The sequence below is a fragment of the Molossus molossus genome, unplaced genomic scaffold (assembly GCF_014108415.1).
Source record: "Molossus molossus isolate mMolMol1 unplaced genomic scaffold, mMolMol1.p scaffold_m16_p_19, whole genome shotgun sequence".
Taxonomy (NCBI): domain Eukaryota; kingdom Metazoa; phylum Chordata; class Mammalia; order Chiroptera; family Molossidae; genus Molossus; species Molossus molossus.
Window position 1 is genome coordinate 14,090,389 of NW_023425354.1, and position 17,342 is coordinate 14,107,730.

The 17,342-nt window shown below is 45.0% G+C and overlaps 1 protein-coding gene across 4 annotated transcripts in view; it reads right to left on the reverse strand.

Annotated features, from left to right (window-relative positions):
- Nucleotides 1-16,657, reverse strand: part of TLK2 (tousled like kinase 2) — a 117,584-nt gene extending 100,927 nt beyond the window's left edge. The window contains exons 1-2 of one of the 4 annotated variants that reach the window (XM_036267696.1): nt 16,639-16,657; nt 4,656-4,738 (exon numbers count right to left, since the gene is read on the reverse strand). In XM_036267696.1, coding sequence (XP_036123589.1) covers nt 4,656-4,736 — 81 coding nt within the window. In that variant the 5' untranslated portion in view covers nt 4,737-4,738; nt 16,639-16,657. Of the gene's footprint in view, nt 1-4,655; nt 4,742-6,574; nt 7,044-9,457; nt 9,476-16,638 lie in introns of those variants that run through there. The other 3 variants (XM_036267697.1, XM_036267695.1, XM_036267694.1) reach the window with 3 other exon arrangements.
- Between the last annotated feature and the right edge of the window lie 685 nt (nt 16,658-17,342).

Genomic DNA, 17,342 nt, shown 5'->3' on the forward strand with positions numbered 1-17,342 from the left:
TGACGTGTCTTTCACATTGATGTTTCTCTCTCTTTCCCCCTTCGTTCCTCCCATTCTATCTAAAAAAAATATATAAATATATATATATATATATATATATATATATATATATATATCTCCTCGGGTGAGGATTAAAATAATAAAATGAATCAATAAAAACTTATTTAAAAACTAAATAAATAAAAAGAGAAATTAAAAACAAAGTAGTCCAGATAGGTCAGAGATGAAAAAAAGGAATGGATATGTGACATTTTTTGCATTTATCATAACTCATAGAATTACACAACACAAAGTGTAAACCCTAATGTTAAACTATGGACTTTAATAATTATGTATCAATGTTGGATATCAATTGTAGCAAATCTCCACATTAATACAAGATGTAAATAGGAGAAACTGGCAGGATAAGGAGGGGGTACATAGAAACTCTCTGTACTATCTGTTCAATCTGCTCAATTTTCTGTAAATCTAAAACTACTTAAAAATTAAATTCTATTGTCCTGGCCAGAGAGTGGCTCAGTTAGTTGGTGCATCATCCCATGCACCAGGAGGTGGCTCGTTCGATTCTGGTCAGGGCACACACCCAGGTCGTGGGTTCACTGCCCAGACCATCTGGGCAAGTGGAAGAGGTGGGCAAGTGCAAGAGGCGGCTGACTGATGTTTCTCTCTCCCTCTTCCTCTCTCTCTGGAATCAACTTAAATTTTTTTAATTAAAAATAAAAATAGCCCTGGCCGATTTGGCTCAGCGGTAGAGCGTCGGCCTGCGGTCCGGAGAGACCCAGGTTCGGTTTCCGCTAAGGGCACGTACTTCGGTTGCAGTTTGTCCCCGGCTCTGGTTGGTCGTGCGGGTGGCAGCCACTCGATGTGTTCCTTTCACGTCGATGTGTCTCTCTCTCTCTCTCTTCCTCTCTCTCCCTCCCACTCTATCTGTACAAAAAATGGAAAAATGTCCTCGGGTGAGGATAAAAAAAAATAAAAATAAAAATAAAAATAAAGTCTATTAATTAAAATATATACATATACACAATTAAATATAGAACAACAGCATGTGATTTGGGAAAGGAATAATGGAGTTAAATCTTCAAGGTTCTTGTTGACAAGCAAAGAGGGCAAAGGTTTAAAAAAAAAAAAGAAGAGCAAAGGTATCATAATGTTTGATAAATTAAAGATACACATAATTTTCATGGCAACAAATAAAAGAGTATATATCTTTCAAACTAATAAAGGGGAAAATGGCCCTGGCTGGTTTGGCTCAGTGGTGAGTGTCGGCCTGCGCACCAAAGGGTCTCAGGCTTGATTCCCAGTCAAGGGCATGTACCTGGATTACAAACTCAATCCCTGGCCCCAGCAGGGAGTGTGCAGGAGGCAGCCAATGAATGTTTCTATCTCTCTCTCCCTCTCCCTTCCTCTTTCTCTAAAACCAACTTTTTAAAAAAATATTAAAAAGTAGGATAGCTCATCACATATCGGATCAACAAGAAATAAAAAGTTAGGTTCATAACCCAATCTCATCACCTCAAAAATGCTGAAGGATGGTTACAGGTCCTCCTAAAAAGTGGCAACTAGACTAGAGGAGAAAAGTCAACTATAGCTTCTTGATGCACATTAAGCTACTTTCCTTTATCATCCAGGGGTGGGGAACATCCGGCCTTCTTCGGGCTGTATAAGGCCAGAGAAATCAATACCAGCTGACATCACACACCTCACCAAATTAGCCTGACCAAATAGAGCAGGCTAATTTTTAAGATGATAATTTTGTATGGCCCTCGAATGATGTTATAAATATCCAAATGGTCCTTGGCAGAAAAATGGCTCCCCACCCCTGTAACTCACTAATGACAGAAAATATCAATCTCTTAAACAAAAACCATATAGTGTATCCCAAAGTGCAAAACTAATGCTTTTGGTTTAGTTATTCTAAGTTACATATGCTAACAGAAAGAGAAAAAAATGCAGTGACTGCAATATGCAAGAAAATTTTAAATTTGCAAAAAAAAAAACCAAAACATAAGTAAAGAGCAACTTAAATATAGGTAATAAATGTGGTGGCTTGGCCATTTTGTTTTAGTGTAGGTTTTGTGATGTATATCCAATTTGCAGGTATAAAAAACATGAAGCAACATGATAGGAGATCTATAGTAACTAGGAAGTTCAAAGACTTCAGCTACTTAAAACCCTCCTGTCCACTAGGGAAGAATCCACAGTGGCACTGAATTTCTTCCTTCTATGGACATCAAAAAGTACTGAAAATGTTATGAACAGTTAGGAGAAACTCAAGACAGCCCATGAGGCTGCACCAGTTCCACTAGATGGCACTATCACAGAAAAGTCACTGTGTTCTCCCATTTGGAGCAAAGGCTGAAAGCAGTCTTGATCTTTGCAAAACTGAAAGCTGTCATCAACACAGTGACATCTTTACTGGAAAATCATGACCCATAATGAGAAATCAAAGCTAAGAGGAAAAGTTTTTTCCAAAAGCACCTTTTCTCCCAGTACCATGGCCTCTTCCCTACTCCTATTTTAAATTAAGTCTGAGAGATATGTCTTGTAGGCAAAATAAGTTGCAAAAAATGGAGAATTTCTTTTCCTCTTCCCAACGTTGCAAACTACAAAATAATTTACTTGTTTGTTTGTTTTTTCCTTCAAGTGTTGTTGCTATGGAGAAAAAAACCCATTCTACTTCCAGTCTTTGAATAACATATGTATTCTAATCAATATGCTTACCATGACTGGAAACATCAAAATAATATACAATTAATGCCATAAAAACATTTGGATATAAATGAAATTCTTTCTCTATATATTACAGGCAGAACTTCCTATTAAACAGATCATCAGGTTAAGTTTTCTGATACCTTAGTTATATGATGTTAAGTTGGGCCTGGGGAGCAAAATTCAGTGTCACTCATTCCCATTACTTATGCTTTACCCCATCAAAAGTATACTTGGATATAGCTCTCATGAACTAAAAAACGGAAGGAAAGAAAAGCATTCTAACAACAAAGTCCAATGAATTTAAACGACGTACAATTTGAATACAAACTTACTTTTACACAGTAGGTGACCATTTGAACAGACAGATTTGGATATGAGCCTTCTCCTGAATTCCGAACTTAAAAGACACATCAAAGGTCATTATTAGGTAATCAACTGAATCAGAGATCAATTTAACACTTACATCTAGTGTTCCCTTCCAACTAAAACTACTTCACCTAGATCAGTGTTTACACTTACACATGTTAACTTCAATGTATAACAATAGTCAGTATAGCCCTACAAAGTGCCACAAAAATCAGTTACTAAAGTGGTCAAAATAAGTCCCAGTCACCTAACAAATAAGGTATTGGCCTCCTAAAGTGGCCAAAAAACCCTAAGAACTACAATATGTATGTTCCCATAGCACCAGGTCACAGCTCTCACCCCAATATGATCTCTCTCCACAATGGAGGCTTGGAGGCACTGTGCTGAGGTGTCATCCCTGCACCATGCCTAGTATGCAGCGGGCACTCAAATGTTGAAAGAACAAAAACTATCAAGCTATTCCAGCTCACCAAAATGATGAGACCCATCAAAGCAGCAGATTTTTTCAACTAAACCTTGACAAATAACTTATTTTTTAAATTGATTTTTAGAGCGGGAGGAAGGGAGAGGGAGAGAGTGAAACATCCATGTGAGAGTGAAACATGGATTAGCTGTTTCCTGCACACCCCCTACTGGGGATTGAACCAGCAACCCCTTCGCATATGTCCTGATGGTAATCGAACCAGCAATCTTTAGGTGCACAGGGCAACACACAACCAACTGAGCCACACCAGGTAGGGTAACAAATAACTTCTTTAAAAAGCTGCTGACCAAACCATGAGACTAATATCTAGGTCACCATGAGAAATAAGACTTCTTGAAAAGCACTGAAAGAAATGTATCACATGAAGTCAAAGATCAAAAATTCAAAAGTCCCAAGCCCAAGTAATGCAACAATCTTGGACTAGTGAAGCTTTTAAATAAAGCATCACAAATATAGTTTACATACTGTAATAAAACCATCCTATAAGAGCAGAGGGGTGAAGTAGCAGGTACATAAGGTCGCACAGAAAGCCATACCATTGTTTAACTTAACACCTGCCCATTAATGGGGGCTTGATCATATTTTATGCTCCCAGAACAAAATAAAAAGAGTGAAGAGGAAGGAAAAACAGAAGAGAGCAAGCAGTCCGGAGGTTCAAACAGGAGGAATCTGCTAAACTGCAGATTTGGAGAACTGACAGACTTAGCAGAGAGAGATTTTTCAAAATTCTACCATACCTTAGAACTAACCAAAAAGTCCAGTGTAAGGAAGCTATGCCAATACCTTTTAATTAACAGCTGTCTTCTGAGTGACTAAGGAGTTTTGACAAAATATGGCATAGAATACACATCCGGTTAGTATCCTTGCAATAAGACCCATGGGAAAACTCTCCCATATCATAGGGTTGAAAAAGCAGCACACATTCCCATACAGAACACATTCAAATGCAATGCTGAACGGCTGAATTTAAAAGTTCTTTAGAACTATGAACTGAATCTTCTCCCCTACAATCTATCAATAATTGCCCTTAATTGGCTTTTAAGTATTTTTAAATTAGACTACGTACAGTGTTCGTCATCATTTCACTCACCTTACTAACACCAACTCCAGTAAACCTAGCCTCTAATAATTCCTGCCGTCGTGGGTCCAGGCTGTGCAATTCTTCCATCATTTCTACTGAAAAAGAAAAAAGTAGGTTGTGAGACCAATAAAGGCTAAAATGGGAGGAGCCAATTTTTAACTATAACAAAGCTCACAGTAATTAGTTCACTGAATGGTCACATATATGTAAACCTCAAGTATATACAGCACACAAGGTATAAACTACAATATGCTGTATCAAATGGTAACACATTTAAAGTTATAAAGTGGCTCAAAATCTCTTCTGAGAGCCACTTCTCACATTCTGATTTGATTTTAACAGCAAAAAAAAAAAACAAGCCCCTCAAACCCTTCATATAATCTCTGTAAAAGCTGAGCAAGGACTAAATTGCAAAAACACACACACACATATATATATATTCCTTCTATCAACTTCTGAGTTTAGCTAAGTACTTTCTAATATTGCTTTTCGAAACACACAGGAACTAGTTTTGCAACTAAAACTGCGAATCATTAATAATAATTTCATAATAATACAGCATGAATCAGAAGCTACAAATAAGTTCAAATAACGCTATTATATTGCTCCTTTCTCTGAAGAGCCCATAGTAGCTCATAAAAAAAGGAATTGTTTTCAATTTAATAAAGTACCATGGTAAAACCATCAACCTGCATTCACTCAGGAAATTAGTATAGCTCCATAACCATCCCTTTTCAAATCTTTTTCTGACCACTCCCTGGAGCAGAAGGTTTCTCTAGACATCTGCTTTTAGCACTCCTTCCAAGCAGGGAGGGGCAGGAGGACACCATTTTTAAACTCCTTCCATGACCAATTAATGCACAGACTACTTTCAACAAATATGTCCATCCGCTGCAAGAGAGCAACTCTTGCAGCCCCACTGGAAACCTCTCTGTGGAAAAGGAGCATGTGCCATTACACAGAATCCCTTTGAACATATTATCAGTTATTGGAACAACTGTCATGATTTAAAAGTTCACTGAAAACATGAATTAAACATTCTCTTCTGCAATCTAGCGACTCCACGATTTCCAGTAACAACCCCTACAAGTCCTCAGTTTCATTTCCCTTCCTGGATTGAGAGCCTGAGGCAAAGGGGAATGAAGGGGTGACAAATGAAAGTTTCACCCACACATACATACAAGTGCAGGTTACAGGGGTAATTAGGAAATTCTCGGAGGGACAGAAAGGCATCTTTAAAAATGGAAAGGAAGAAGAAGAAGAAAGTGCAAGAATAAGAGTTTCCCCCAAGTGGCCTTGCTCGCGTGTCGCCCTGCCCTAATCGAGGCCGGAATGGCAGAGGTTGCAGCCTCCGTCAAACCCCAGGGTCTCTCAGAACATTTCCTACACCTCCATACCCAGGCCTGGCCAGGAAAACGACACCCCGGCGATTATTCCATTTAATGTCAACTCATGTTAAGGAAATATCCACTCTGTCCCATTCCAGCGGGGCCCTGGGCTGGGATCCTCCCTGTAGCCCAGAGCCGGGAAGCAGGACTTGATGGGGCCTGGTCCCGGTGCCCCTCGCCTCCAGCCGGCTCCAAACTTTCCCCAACTCCAGGCCCACCTGTCACGGAGGGAGGGCGGGCCAGCTCTCGGGGGCGCCCGGGAGGCTGCTGGGGCCTCCAGCTGCCGGGGCGCCCCCCTCTGCCAGCCGGCCGCCGACCCCACTGCCAGGCCGGGGCCGCCGGGGCCTCCCCCATCTTCCGCCCGGCCCCTCGGCGACCCGCAGCCCTCCGGGAGCCCCTCCCGCCTCAGCGCCGAGGAGCTGCGGCCCGGCGCCGGCCCCTGTGTGGGCCCGGGCCGCAGCCTCCTCAGCCGAAGGGTTTCCCGGGACGGTTAGTGCCCCAGGCCCGGCGCCCTCCCCTGCCCCGGGCTCAGCCTCTCACCTGCCGCTGCCGCCGCCGCCGCTCCACGCTCCTCCAGGGAGGGGCCCCGACCCGACCCGGCTGCGGATGGCTCTGCTCTCCCCCTGGGCAGGCCCGGGGCGGAGCCGGGGCCTCTCCTGAGCGCCGCAACCCCCCGCCCGGGCAGCCGCCGCCGGCGCCGGGCTCCACGAGAGGGCGGGCGGGGGAGGGGGGCCGCGGAGGCCGCAGATCCCCGGGCTCGCGTACAGAGCCAGGCGCCCGACGCGGGCCCGGGCCCGGGCGGCAGCGGGGGTTGCGGGACCGGCCTCCTGGCGCCGGACAAAGGCCAAGGGAGGCTCAGAAGGGCCCAGGCCGGGCCGGGAGGTGGGGGCCCGCTCGGCTGGGGGCCACTCGGGTGCGGCGCGGAGGACTGGGGGGGGGGGGGTCGGAACCGCTGGTGCCCAGGACCCGCCTCCGGCCCCTTAATCCGGATCGGTTCGGTCCGGATTAGTAGTGATCGGTGTAAACACACTAGTGAAACCGCGTGTTTCCTCGCGAGATTTGCACGGCTGGGAAGCAGGGGGGGTCCTGGGGGGGCTGGGGGAAGAGCTGACAGTGGGGGAAGAGGGGGAGGGGACGAGGAAGGTGGGAGGGGTGTCCCCGCTGCCCCCGGCGCCCCGCCTCCTCCAATCAGCGGCCAGGCTGGCGGGCAGGGGTTAACCAGGGGACCCCGCGCCGGCTGAGAAGGCCGCCGCCTTGCCTGGCGGCTGAGGGCGGGAGGACGGCGGCGCCAGCGGGCGGGGTGAGCTGCGACGCGAGGGGAGGTCGGGCCGCCCAGAGAGCGGTCCGGGCCAGAGCCCCAGACATCGGCTGCCTTAGGATAACCGACCCCGCCCCAGCCCCGGCCGAGGTGGTTGGGCCAGGACTCTGGACCGCGGATCAGCGCTAGAGGGGCCTCCCCCCTGGGCCGGCGCTTCCCGGATGCGCCTCGCCGAACCCGCGCCCACCTAGTCCCTTGTCTCCACGAGTTTGGATGAGAAGTGGGTGGCCCTGCCCAGGATGGATTTTAGAGGAAGAAAGCTCGTGAGCCGGCGGACCCCGCCCGAACTTCCCCGGAGATGCCTAGTTAGTGAGTTTGCTGTGCCCACCCGTGTGCGCTGGTTCCCACGCCCGCCACTCTCCAAAGCCATCGTCCCTGTCCCGAAATTCACTTGCCGCCCTGGAAAAGTGGGCAGCACTTTGCCTCCATATACCCGGTTGGCAGGGCGCCTCCAGGGACAAAAGGTGCCCTGGGATTAAAGCTGAGCCCCCACCCACACCAGCATGTTGCCCTGGGGGGGGGGGGCACTGCCCCAAAGGGACAGTCACCGGGCACCCCGGGGGAGGTTCTATTTCAACCTCTGATTAAAAGCACGGCTCTCCTGGGTACTTAGGGGGTCTGAGAGTAAGTGTTAGTATGGAAAAAACAGGCCTACCCCTCACAGAATGTCTGCTGTGGAATGAGAGCCAGGAAAGGGTGAGCTCTTGTGCACAGTAGACCCTGCAGCAAGGAGGGCCTCCGGAGGAAAAGGCTCCCACTCTGGTCACCCAGCACCAAAGAGAAAAAGCACCCTTCTCCGCCAAGTCCTATGAGCCAGGACACTGACTTCAATGCAAATACCCAACTTTTTTTTCCTCTGAGGCTTCCTTGATCAGAGGTCTGGAGATGGCCTAAGGACTACAAGCCAATTACAAGGGAAGACTTGAGACATTGAACAACAGTCTTGAACTTTTCCAGAGGATTGGCAAGTACTTCAAGTGGAGTTTCTGCCTTTTTTTTTTCTTCCTGTTACTTCTTCATTCTTTCATATTTTAATAAAACAGACCTGCTGAAAGGGCAGAGGATGGCAGTTTACTTTCTGTTGTCTAACCTTCCAAGCCCTTGGGCAAATTCAAGCACTATGGAAAAACTCCGTTAAACCAAGAGTCACCTTGCTCCAGATCCAAGCCAGGTTGGGAAGTGCACACACATATGTCCAAAGATAAGTGTTTGAAGGGGAGGGGAGAGGGGAGGAAAAGTTGGGGTCCGGGGTCCAAGGGTAGGAAAAAAAGGTCAAGGTGAAGGACTATCAGGAGAGCAAGAGTACCAAGGGGCCGATAGTGTACATATGATTTGCCTTCTCCAACACACACAAAAAAGCAAATGAGCCAAGCTCTTTCTTTATAGTGAATGATCAAGAAAGTTAACTCCTTAAAATACACTGAAATGTCTTAAAAGAGGAGAGACGAATTTAAGAAAAGAGCACAGTCAGCTGAGTTTCAGCCCAGCTCTTCTCCAGACAAGCTGTGTGGGCCTGGGACCTAACCTTTTCGAGCTTTGCCAACCTCACCTGTGAAGGAGAGGTTTCAACTAGAGGATTTCCAAATACTTTCCAAGTCTGAAAGGCTATTATTTCATTTTTAAATTATTTAAAGTAATCATTGAAACACAGGGAAAGATGAGATTTTTAGTTTCTCTTTTCCTAGGGCGTTTTTCTCTGCATATTCAAAAACTTACCCTGTCATAGGACTATTCACAGACCCACTCTAAACAAAGTCATCCCAATAGGAATTAGTCGTAGGAATTTAATGAATTTGCTTACCACAAAGATTGGTGCTTCTATTTATAGGCATCATGTAAATGAAAGTATCAAATATCAACGGTAAGGAAAAAAACTAGACAATAAGGTTCACCTTTTCCCAGAGAAAGATGGGTAATTTCAAAATAAATTCTGTTGACAAATGGTACCTTTTACAATGTGATTTAAATTTGGGATCATGAACCAACTTGTTTAAAGTGTGTTTGCTCACGTGGCAACTTCATGAGACTCAACTTGTCATGGGCTGGCAAATGGTGACATGCCACATACAAAGGCCCAATCCCCACCCACTGCAGAAGGCTCAAACCTGGATCCAACTAGATGTGCACATTGGTCATCTGGCCCTTTTTGCCTTCAGGGGTGTATGTGACAAGTCCTCCAGGTTCGTATATTCCCAGAGACAACCACAGAGCTGGTGGACAAACCTCAGGTTAGTTCAGGTGATCCCCAAGATGTGTTTTATAGGTCTCAAAAGATTAATATGCTTTAACGGGAGTAGATATTACATTGATCCTTGGGAAACTCTGGGTTAAAGTTAAGTGGAATACTTTAAGTACCAGTTAGAGCCTTAAATGTGTAATGTGCATGTGGCAATCTCTAGGAGGGGACTGGGGTATTCAGGATTTTCCTGTTTGATTTTGGAAGCATCACCATGGTTCTTGGTTGGTTGGTTGGTTGGTTCAGGGTACTCATGTAAGTTATTCTGAGGAAGACATTGGGAGAAACTTGAGCAGTTTAACCCCCTTTTGCTTATTCACATATACCACACTAATGATTGTTCAGCATATTCTTGAATGTTTCATAATATCTACCATCTTCAACAAAAAGATCCTGGCATTTGATACCCAGCAGATTGAAAGTGCTCAGAAATCTTAACTCCTTTTCTAAAGGAGCCTGCGGGGTGAGGCTAAGAGGATAAACTTCCCAGTCAAGGTTTTTGGTTTTAATCTCGGTCCTGTCTCTTACCAACTGTATAGTTTTAAGCAAGATATTTAACTGTAAGCCTCAGTTTCTTTATCCATAAAATGGTGGTAAAATCTCACAGGACTGTTGGAGGATTAAATGAGACAATATATCTTCTTGACAGAGTAATTCCTGAATAAATGGTCCCCAAACTTCACATTTCTGCCAAGGATTTATACATTTGTCATTAGGTTGATTTGGCAGCACAGAGTTTAACTTCAGAAACCAGGCTGCCGAACCTGAACATATACACAAAAACCCTTCCTTGTTCCTCCCTCCCTCTTTCCTTCTTTTCTCTCCCTTCTTCCTTCCTTTCTTCCTCCTTCTCCTCTCTCTCTCCATCCTTCCATCCTTCCTTCCTACTATCCTTCCTAAAAAGAAATAAATAAAATAAGAAACCTGGCTGCCAATGTCTTTTAGTGGTACTATTTTCTTCAGAACAGAAAAAGGACTTGATGTCTCTTCAATGAAGACATTTGTTGGGGGGGTTAGAGAAAAACTTAGTTACCCGACCTATTTATGTTCTTCCTCTACCCTGAGAACTGAGGGTTTCTAGTGGTATGAAGAAAAAGGAATTTCGAGAAGGCAATATTTCCATTTTAAGTTCTGGGCAGGAGACTATAGAACATTAGGGTATTCATGGTTAGACAGAACTAGGTTTCAGTCTTGTCTCTTCACCTCTCAGGTTCCTCATCTGAAAACTGGCCAGCATAGATAATTCCATGAGTGGCTTTAATTAAAATGGAAATAATGATGGGAAACACCTTGTAACTGTACCTGACATATGTAGGCATTTAGTCAGTGTTATTTCCTCTCCCCATTCCTAACAAAATGGAAAAGTGTCTGTTTGCCATGAAAGTACACTACAGATTACAAAAATTCAGATCTCAGCCTTCAGAAGATGCTCTGCCAATCACTCCCCTATGTCTATGTTTTTCATATCCTCCTACTGCTCAGCTTGCTTCAGAAACTCTTCCTGAGCAAGTCTCCTTGACACAGTTTGTTTTACTTATCAAGTCATGCATTCTTCCCTACAGCCCACTGATTCTGGAACAATCTTGTTCTCCCGGAGAGCATCTCCCTTCTGTAATTTCCTCTTCCACTCCCTCCCCAAATGTCACTTCTTTTTTTTTTTTTTTTAATATGTTTGTTTGTTTCTTTGGGGGAGAGAGAGAAACATCGATGTGAGAGAGAAACATTGATTGGCTGCCTCCTGCACACCCCCACTGGGGATTGAGTCTGTAACCTGGGCATGTGCCCTGACTGGAAATCAAAGTGGGTGGGATCTCTCAGTCTATAGGATGATGCTCAGTCCACTGAGCCATACCAGCTGGGCTCACTTCTTTTTAATAATTGTCTTTTCCCCATATTGTGTGTTGCTTCTTTCCAGCAGCTGAACTGTAAAATAAACAGAGGGGTAAAAGGGAATAAATGCCACTGAAATGTAACATAAGCCCCCTACCCTTAGCTATTGAATCCTACATATTGGTTTTTCTAAGAAGGAAAAGTTTAAGATAGGAAACGACAGCAAATACACTGTGTTTGTGGGTACTGGCAAAGTATATTATTAAACTCTCGGTTTAATATTATTAAACTCACTAATTCCTTTTTTTTTTCATCCTCACCCGAGGACATTTTTCGACATTTTGTTCAGATAGAGTGGGAGGGAGAGAGAGAGAGAGAGAAACATCGACGTGAAGGGACACATCGAGTGGTCACCACCCACACGACCCAACCAGGGCTGGGGACAAACTGCAACCAAGGTACGTGCCCTTAGCGGAAACCGAACCCAGGTCTCTCCAGACCGCAGGCCAACACTCCAACCACTGACCCAAACCGGCCAGAGCACTAATTCCTTTTTACATACTGTCTGTGGCTGCTTTTGCACTCCAGTGGCAGGACTGAATAGTTCTGACAGACCGGCAAAGCCTAAAATATTTACTATCTAGCTCTTCACAGACAAAGTTCGTCCACCTCTGCTCTAGGCCAGGGCTTCTCAAATTATAACGAGCATATATATCCCTTGTGTATCTTACTAAAATGCAGGTTCTGATTCAATAAGTCGGGTGGGGCCTGAGATTCTGCATTTCCAGCATCTCCCAGGTGCTGCTGCTATTGCTGGTCTGCAGACTATCCCGGTTACCAAGGCTCTGAAAGGCTTGTCTGTTATGGCAGGAGGTTTTTTGTGCGTGAATGTCTAAGTAAACACATCTTTTTTCTTTTAAATCCTCACCCAAGAACATTTTTCCATTTTTTGTTCAGATAGAGTGGGAGGGAGAGAAAGAGAGAGAGAAACATCGATGTGAAAGGGACACATCGAGTGGTTGCCACCCACACGACCCAACCAGGTCTGGGGACAAACTGCAACTGAGGTAGTGCCCTTAGTGGGAACCAAACCCAGGTCTCTCTGGACCGCAGCCCAATGCTCTAACCACTGAGCAAAACTGGCCAGGGCTAAGTAAACAAATCTTAAAAAATATGAAAAGTTGGAGTGTAATCCATGATAATAACCTCAAAAGGGTTTTCCACATTGTCTGGGCATTGTGTGACAGCCAGAATAGACATGGAAATGGATTTGCTAGCAATCTCCCTGAACTTAAAGGGTTGCAGCCCCCAACACTCCTGTAATGTGGTGCTTCCTGTCATTTACCCTAAACTTAGTCCAACTACAGAAAGGCCTTCTTTGTCCTGGTAGTCCAGAATTTGGGAAAGAGGACTGAGTTCACCTTATCCAAATTATTCTTGATTTTTTTTTTCAACTTCAGGCAAGTTCCCTCTAGGCTCTTCCTTCAGTGACCGGTGCTTCTCAGGGTGACAAACCCTTGGAGAAGCAGCCTAGGTTCAAACTGCAACTTCCTAGGTACATGTTCTAAGACCTAAAGGTACATAACTTCCAGTGCCTCGATTTCCTTGTCTGTGCAGTGGAGATGTATGTAAAGCACTTGGCATACTGACCGATTCTTGGCAGGTGCCTCCAACCTGAAAGCATCTCAAAACTTAACACCTCTCCCTCCCCACAGCTGAAACATTTTAGCACATGCCAATTTCATTCTTTTATTCCTGAGACCAAAAACCTTGGAATCATCCTCTCTTCCACTTCCACCACCAGCTCCTCCACTCCAGCCTTACCACCTGCTCCCACCCCAGGGCCTTTGTACTTACTAGCCCTCTACCTAAAACACTCTACAGCATATACCTAGCTGGCATGGCCATATGTTATTAATTGCATGGAGTATGTCCTATCTTCTGTGTACCTGTGATAATGATATGGAGCTGGCAAGTAGCTGCCTTTCCATGACAGTGAGAAGAACCTCCAGGCTCTTTCAAGAGACGGTCATGCTAGACTTTTGAGTAGAAGGAAGTGAGGAGGGCATTTTAAAAAGAAGGAGTAGCCTGGCTGGTTTGGCTCAGCGGTTGGAGCATTGGCCCGCGGACCAAAGAGTTGTGGGTTTGATTCCAGTCAAGGGCACATACCTCAGTTGCGGTTTGGTCCCCAGCCCTGGTCGGGGTCCTGCAGGAGGCAACCAATCAATGTCTCTCTCACATCAATGTTTCTCTCTCTCTCTCCCCCACTCTGAAAATAAATGGAAAAATATGTCCTGGATGAGGATTTTAAAAGTAAATAAATAAATTAAAAATGAATAAAAAGAAAGAGTAGAGCCCAAAAATGAAATCCTTGTTCTCGTGTGCATGCTAATGGGAAAAACAGACAATGAACACATAAGTACACGTCAGAGGTAATGAGTGCCATGGAGGAGAGAAAGCAGGGTATGTGGACAGAGTGCTAGACCCCAGTGGCAGTGTGGATGCTACTTTATATGGGGAGTTAGGTCAGGGACAGCTGATCTCTGATAATGTAACATCTGAGCAGGTGTTTAAATGAAATGAAGGTGCGAACCCCGTCACTGTTTGGGGGAACAGCCTTCCAGGCAGAGAGAACAGTGAGCAAAAATGCCCCGGGGTCAGAACTCGCATGGTTTGCAGCGGGCTGGCTGTCAGGCAAAGCGGCAGCGGACTTCCGGGCTTTCTGGGCTTTGAATGCTAGAGTGAGAAAGCGGCCTGCTGCTGAGGGCAACACACAGGGAGACCACAGTTTCAACAGGTCTTGGCATAGCGAGGTACTTTATACTGTAGTCTCAGTATCTCGAGCCTGTGTTTAATGCCTAATCCCAAAGGATAGGGATTATAATAAAAGCACTTATTGAGCATTTATGGGGCAGGCACTGGAATAAGAGCATGTTCATTATCACATTTAATCCTTTCAACCTTGAGGGAGGCCCACCTTATAGATAAGGAGGAGGAAGTAGGGAGGAGAGATGAAATCTCCAGCTCGGAATTAAGGAATTAATTGTCTCAAAGATGGTCTGGTTCCAGAGCCTGTGCTATTAGCCCCCTGCTCTGCTGGATTTTATTTAGGCTATACAGTATCACGTGCACAGAGGACTCAATTCTGCCCCTTCGTCTCTGATCCCTTTCCATCTCATAATTTCCAAGAAACAACTAGTAGGTCTTAGTTTGCTGATTGGCTGTGACCTAAATAAAATTCTATGTTATTATCCATTTGCTTGTTTCAGACTCTTTTCTAGACTTTCCAAATGAGTAGACCCAATAAATAGTCTTCCCAATAAGCTCCCACTTTAGCCCCACTGCCCCTTCTGCTATTTTATCTTTTGCCCACAAGTAGACTTGAGTTCTTAAGGCCTTCTCCAGGTGCCACCTGCTCCTTTAGTTTGGTTCAATTAACGCTTTTTTTTTTTTATCCTCACCTGAGGACATTTTTTTCCATTTTTTGTTCAGATAGAGTGGGAGGAAGAGAGAGGTAGAGAGAGAGAGAGACATCGACGTGAAAGGGTTACATCAAGTGGCAGCCACCTGCACGACCCAACCAGGTCCAGGGACAAACTGCAACTGAGGTACATGCCCCTAGTGGGAATCAAACCTGGGTCTCTCTGGACCGCAGGCTGACACTCTAACTGCTGAACCAAACCGGCCAGGACTCAATTAACTCTTAACTTTCCTTTATCTCATTCCAGTTTAATGTTTCATTACCACATATTTATTGTGTTCCACAATTTCCCTACCTGGCAGTTTCTGCTTTCTCTGAAGGTTTAGACACAGGCAGTTGGTTTGTTACTTAGGTAAGACTCTTACCAAATTCACCATCACCCAGAAACCAGTTTTCAGTTCTGCGGGTCCCCCTTGCAACAGAGTTAATCCAACTCAGTAAGAATGTAATCAAGCCCTCGCCAGTTTGGCGCAGCGGTTAGAGCATTGGCCTGCGGTCCAGAGAGACCCAGGTTTGGTTCCCGCGAAGGGCAGGTAGCTCGGTTGCAGTTTGTCCCCGGCCCTGGTTGGGTCGTGCGGGAGGTAGCCACTCGATGTGTCCCTTTCACATCGATGTCTCTCTCTCTTCCTCTCTCTCCCTCTCACTCTATCTGAGCAAAAAATAGAAAAATGTCCTCGAATGAGGATTAAAAAAAAAAGAATGTAATCAAAATACTGAGGGAATGGTAAAACACTCAGGACACCAATTGGTTCATTTTAAAAAAAGAATACGACTGCCACGTAACGACATTTGACCAGCAGACTCTCCTCATGGCAAAGCTACGCAGGAAGGAGAAAGGGAGGAAGGAGAAAGAACAGGATAATCCTAAAGGCTCCACTGCATCAAGCTATATTCAGCCACTGCTCTCAATTCCTCAAAATAGGGCTCCATCTTCTAAAAGGATGGGCACTGTGCCTGTCCCTCTCATGAAATTATACCAAAGCCTTTCTTTTTTGACCCCCTACCCTCTCTTAGATACTGGGCGGGTAGATCACACCTCTTCTGCAACCTCAAGCAATGTATAGGTTTACGTTTTTTCCTTAGAAATTTGAATCACCCCCTTTTAGCCAGCGCTGCATCTTTGTGGGTGGGGTGGCTGATCACCTCCATCACTCTAGAATCTCCCAAGTTTTGTTCTCAGGTTTTGGTGAGGCCTCAGGTTTAGACTGCTCTAACATTCATTAGCACAAGATTTTCGGAAAGTTACTTCAATTTACATCTATTCACTGAGAACTAACACCTGTTCTCCTCCCAAGGTTGCTCTAAGAACTTAGCCAGTTAACACAACATAGTCTTTTGAAATTTGAAAAAAAAGTGTATAAATGCAAGATGAAATTATTCTTTTAAGGCAAGGTCTCCTTGCAACAACAGTTGCAAGAAGGAAAGAGAGGGTGACGTTACAGCCTCACTCTGCAGCCTGGATTACCTACCTACGTGGCAGCCCAGTGTCATCGATAGGAGTGGGGTTCAATCTGGTCCAGGAACCACTGCCCTAAAAATACTTTACTCTCTCAACGTGAAGACATCCACAGACTAAGTATTATGTTTCCCTGGTGTCCCTGTGCTCTTTCCTAAGTCCAGACTTAGTTGCAGAGTAAATGTGATGCTGTGAAAGGAACAGAAGACACAAAGTCCTAAGTCCTGGGTTGGAACCTGAGCTCTGCCATACCCTTGGTGAGGTGCAGCCAAGTGTCACTCACCTGCCTAAGCCTTGGCCTCCCCGGTGGTAAAATGGAGCTGCTCATATGATCCGCCCCTCAGAGTAGCTGTGAGGATGGGGTGTGGTAACCTAGGTTAAGAAAGAGTAGCGTAGTGTCTGGCATGTAAAAGACAATCCAAGATGCTTGTTTCAAACAATAAAAATATCAGCTTGTGGGCACTGATTTGTCTGATGAGAGACAGCAGTTTATTATTAGTCTTCTTAAAATGCTTGCTTTCTTCAGAGGTTTCAACTTTGGCCTGAAGTACCACACTATTGGTTGTTAGTCAAGAATATTTATTGTGTTCTTATCCTACAAAATATTTGGAAGCCAAAATAGATAACTGGGCTAGGGGCTTTCTTGGTCACTGTTTTAGCCACTGAGATGGTTCTTAAGTGGTAGCTAGGGCAAGGCTTTACTTTTGCTCTTACAGTCCCCAGCATCAATGTTGCCAGAATATCGCTCCCCAATCTGATTGTGAATTTGGCATTTTACTGCCCAGCTGATTCTGTTCCACTCCTGTATCAGAGCAGGAAATATCCTGATAGGTTCTTCTCTCCTCCCATAGAAGCAAGACTCACCGACCCACCAAGTATTTCTTTCCTCCAGGGACTGGGGGCCCTAAGCCCTCCCAATGACAACCCAGGAGCTGGATGGAAGGACCTCTGGCCTGTGGTATTGGGATGTAACACCAATTCAGTTTG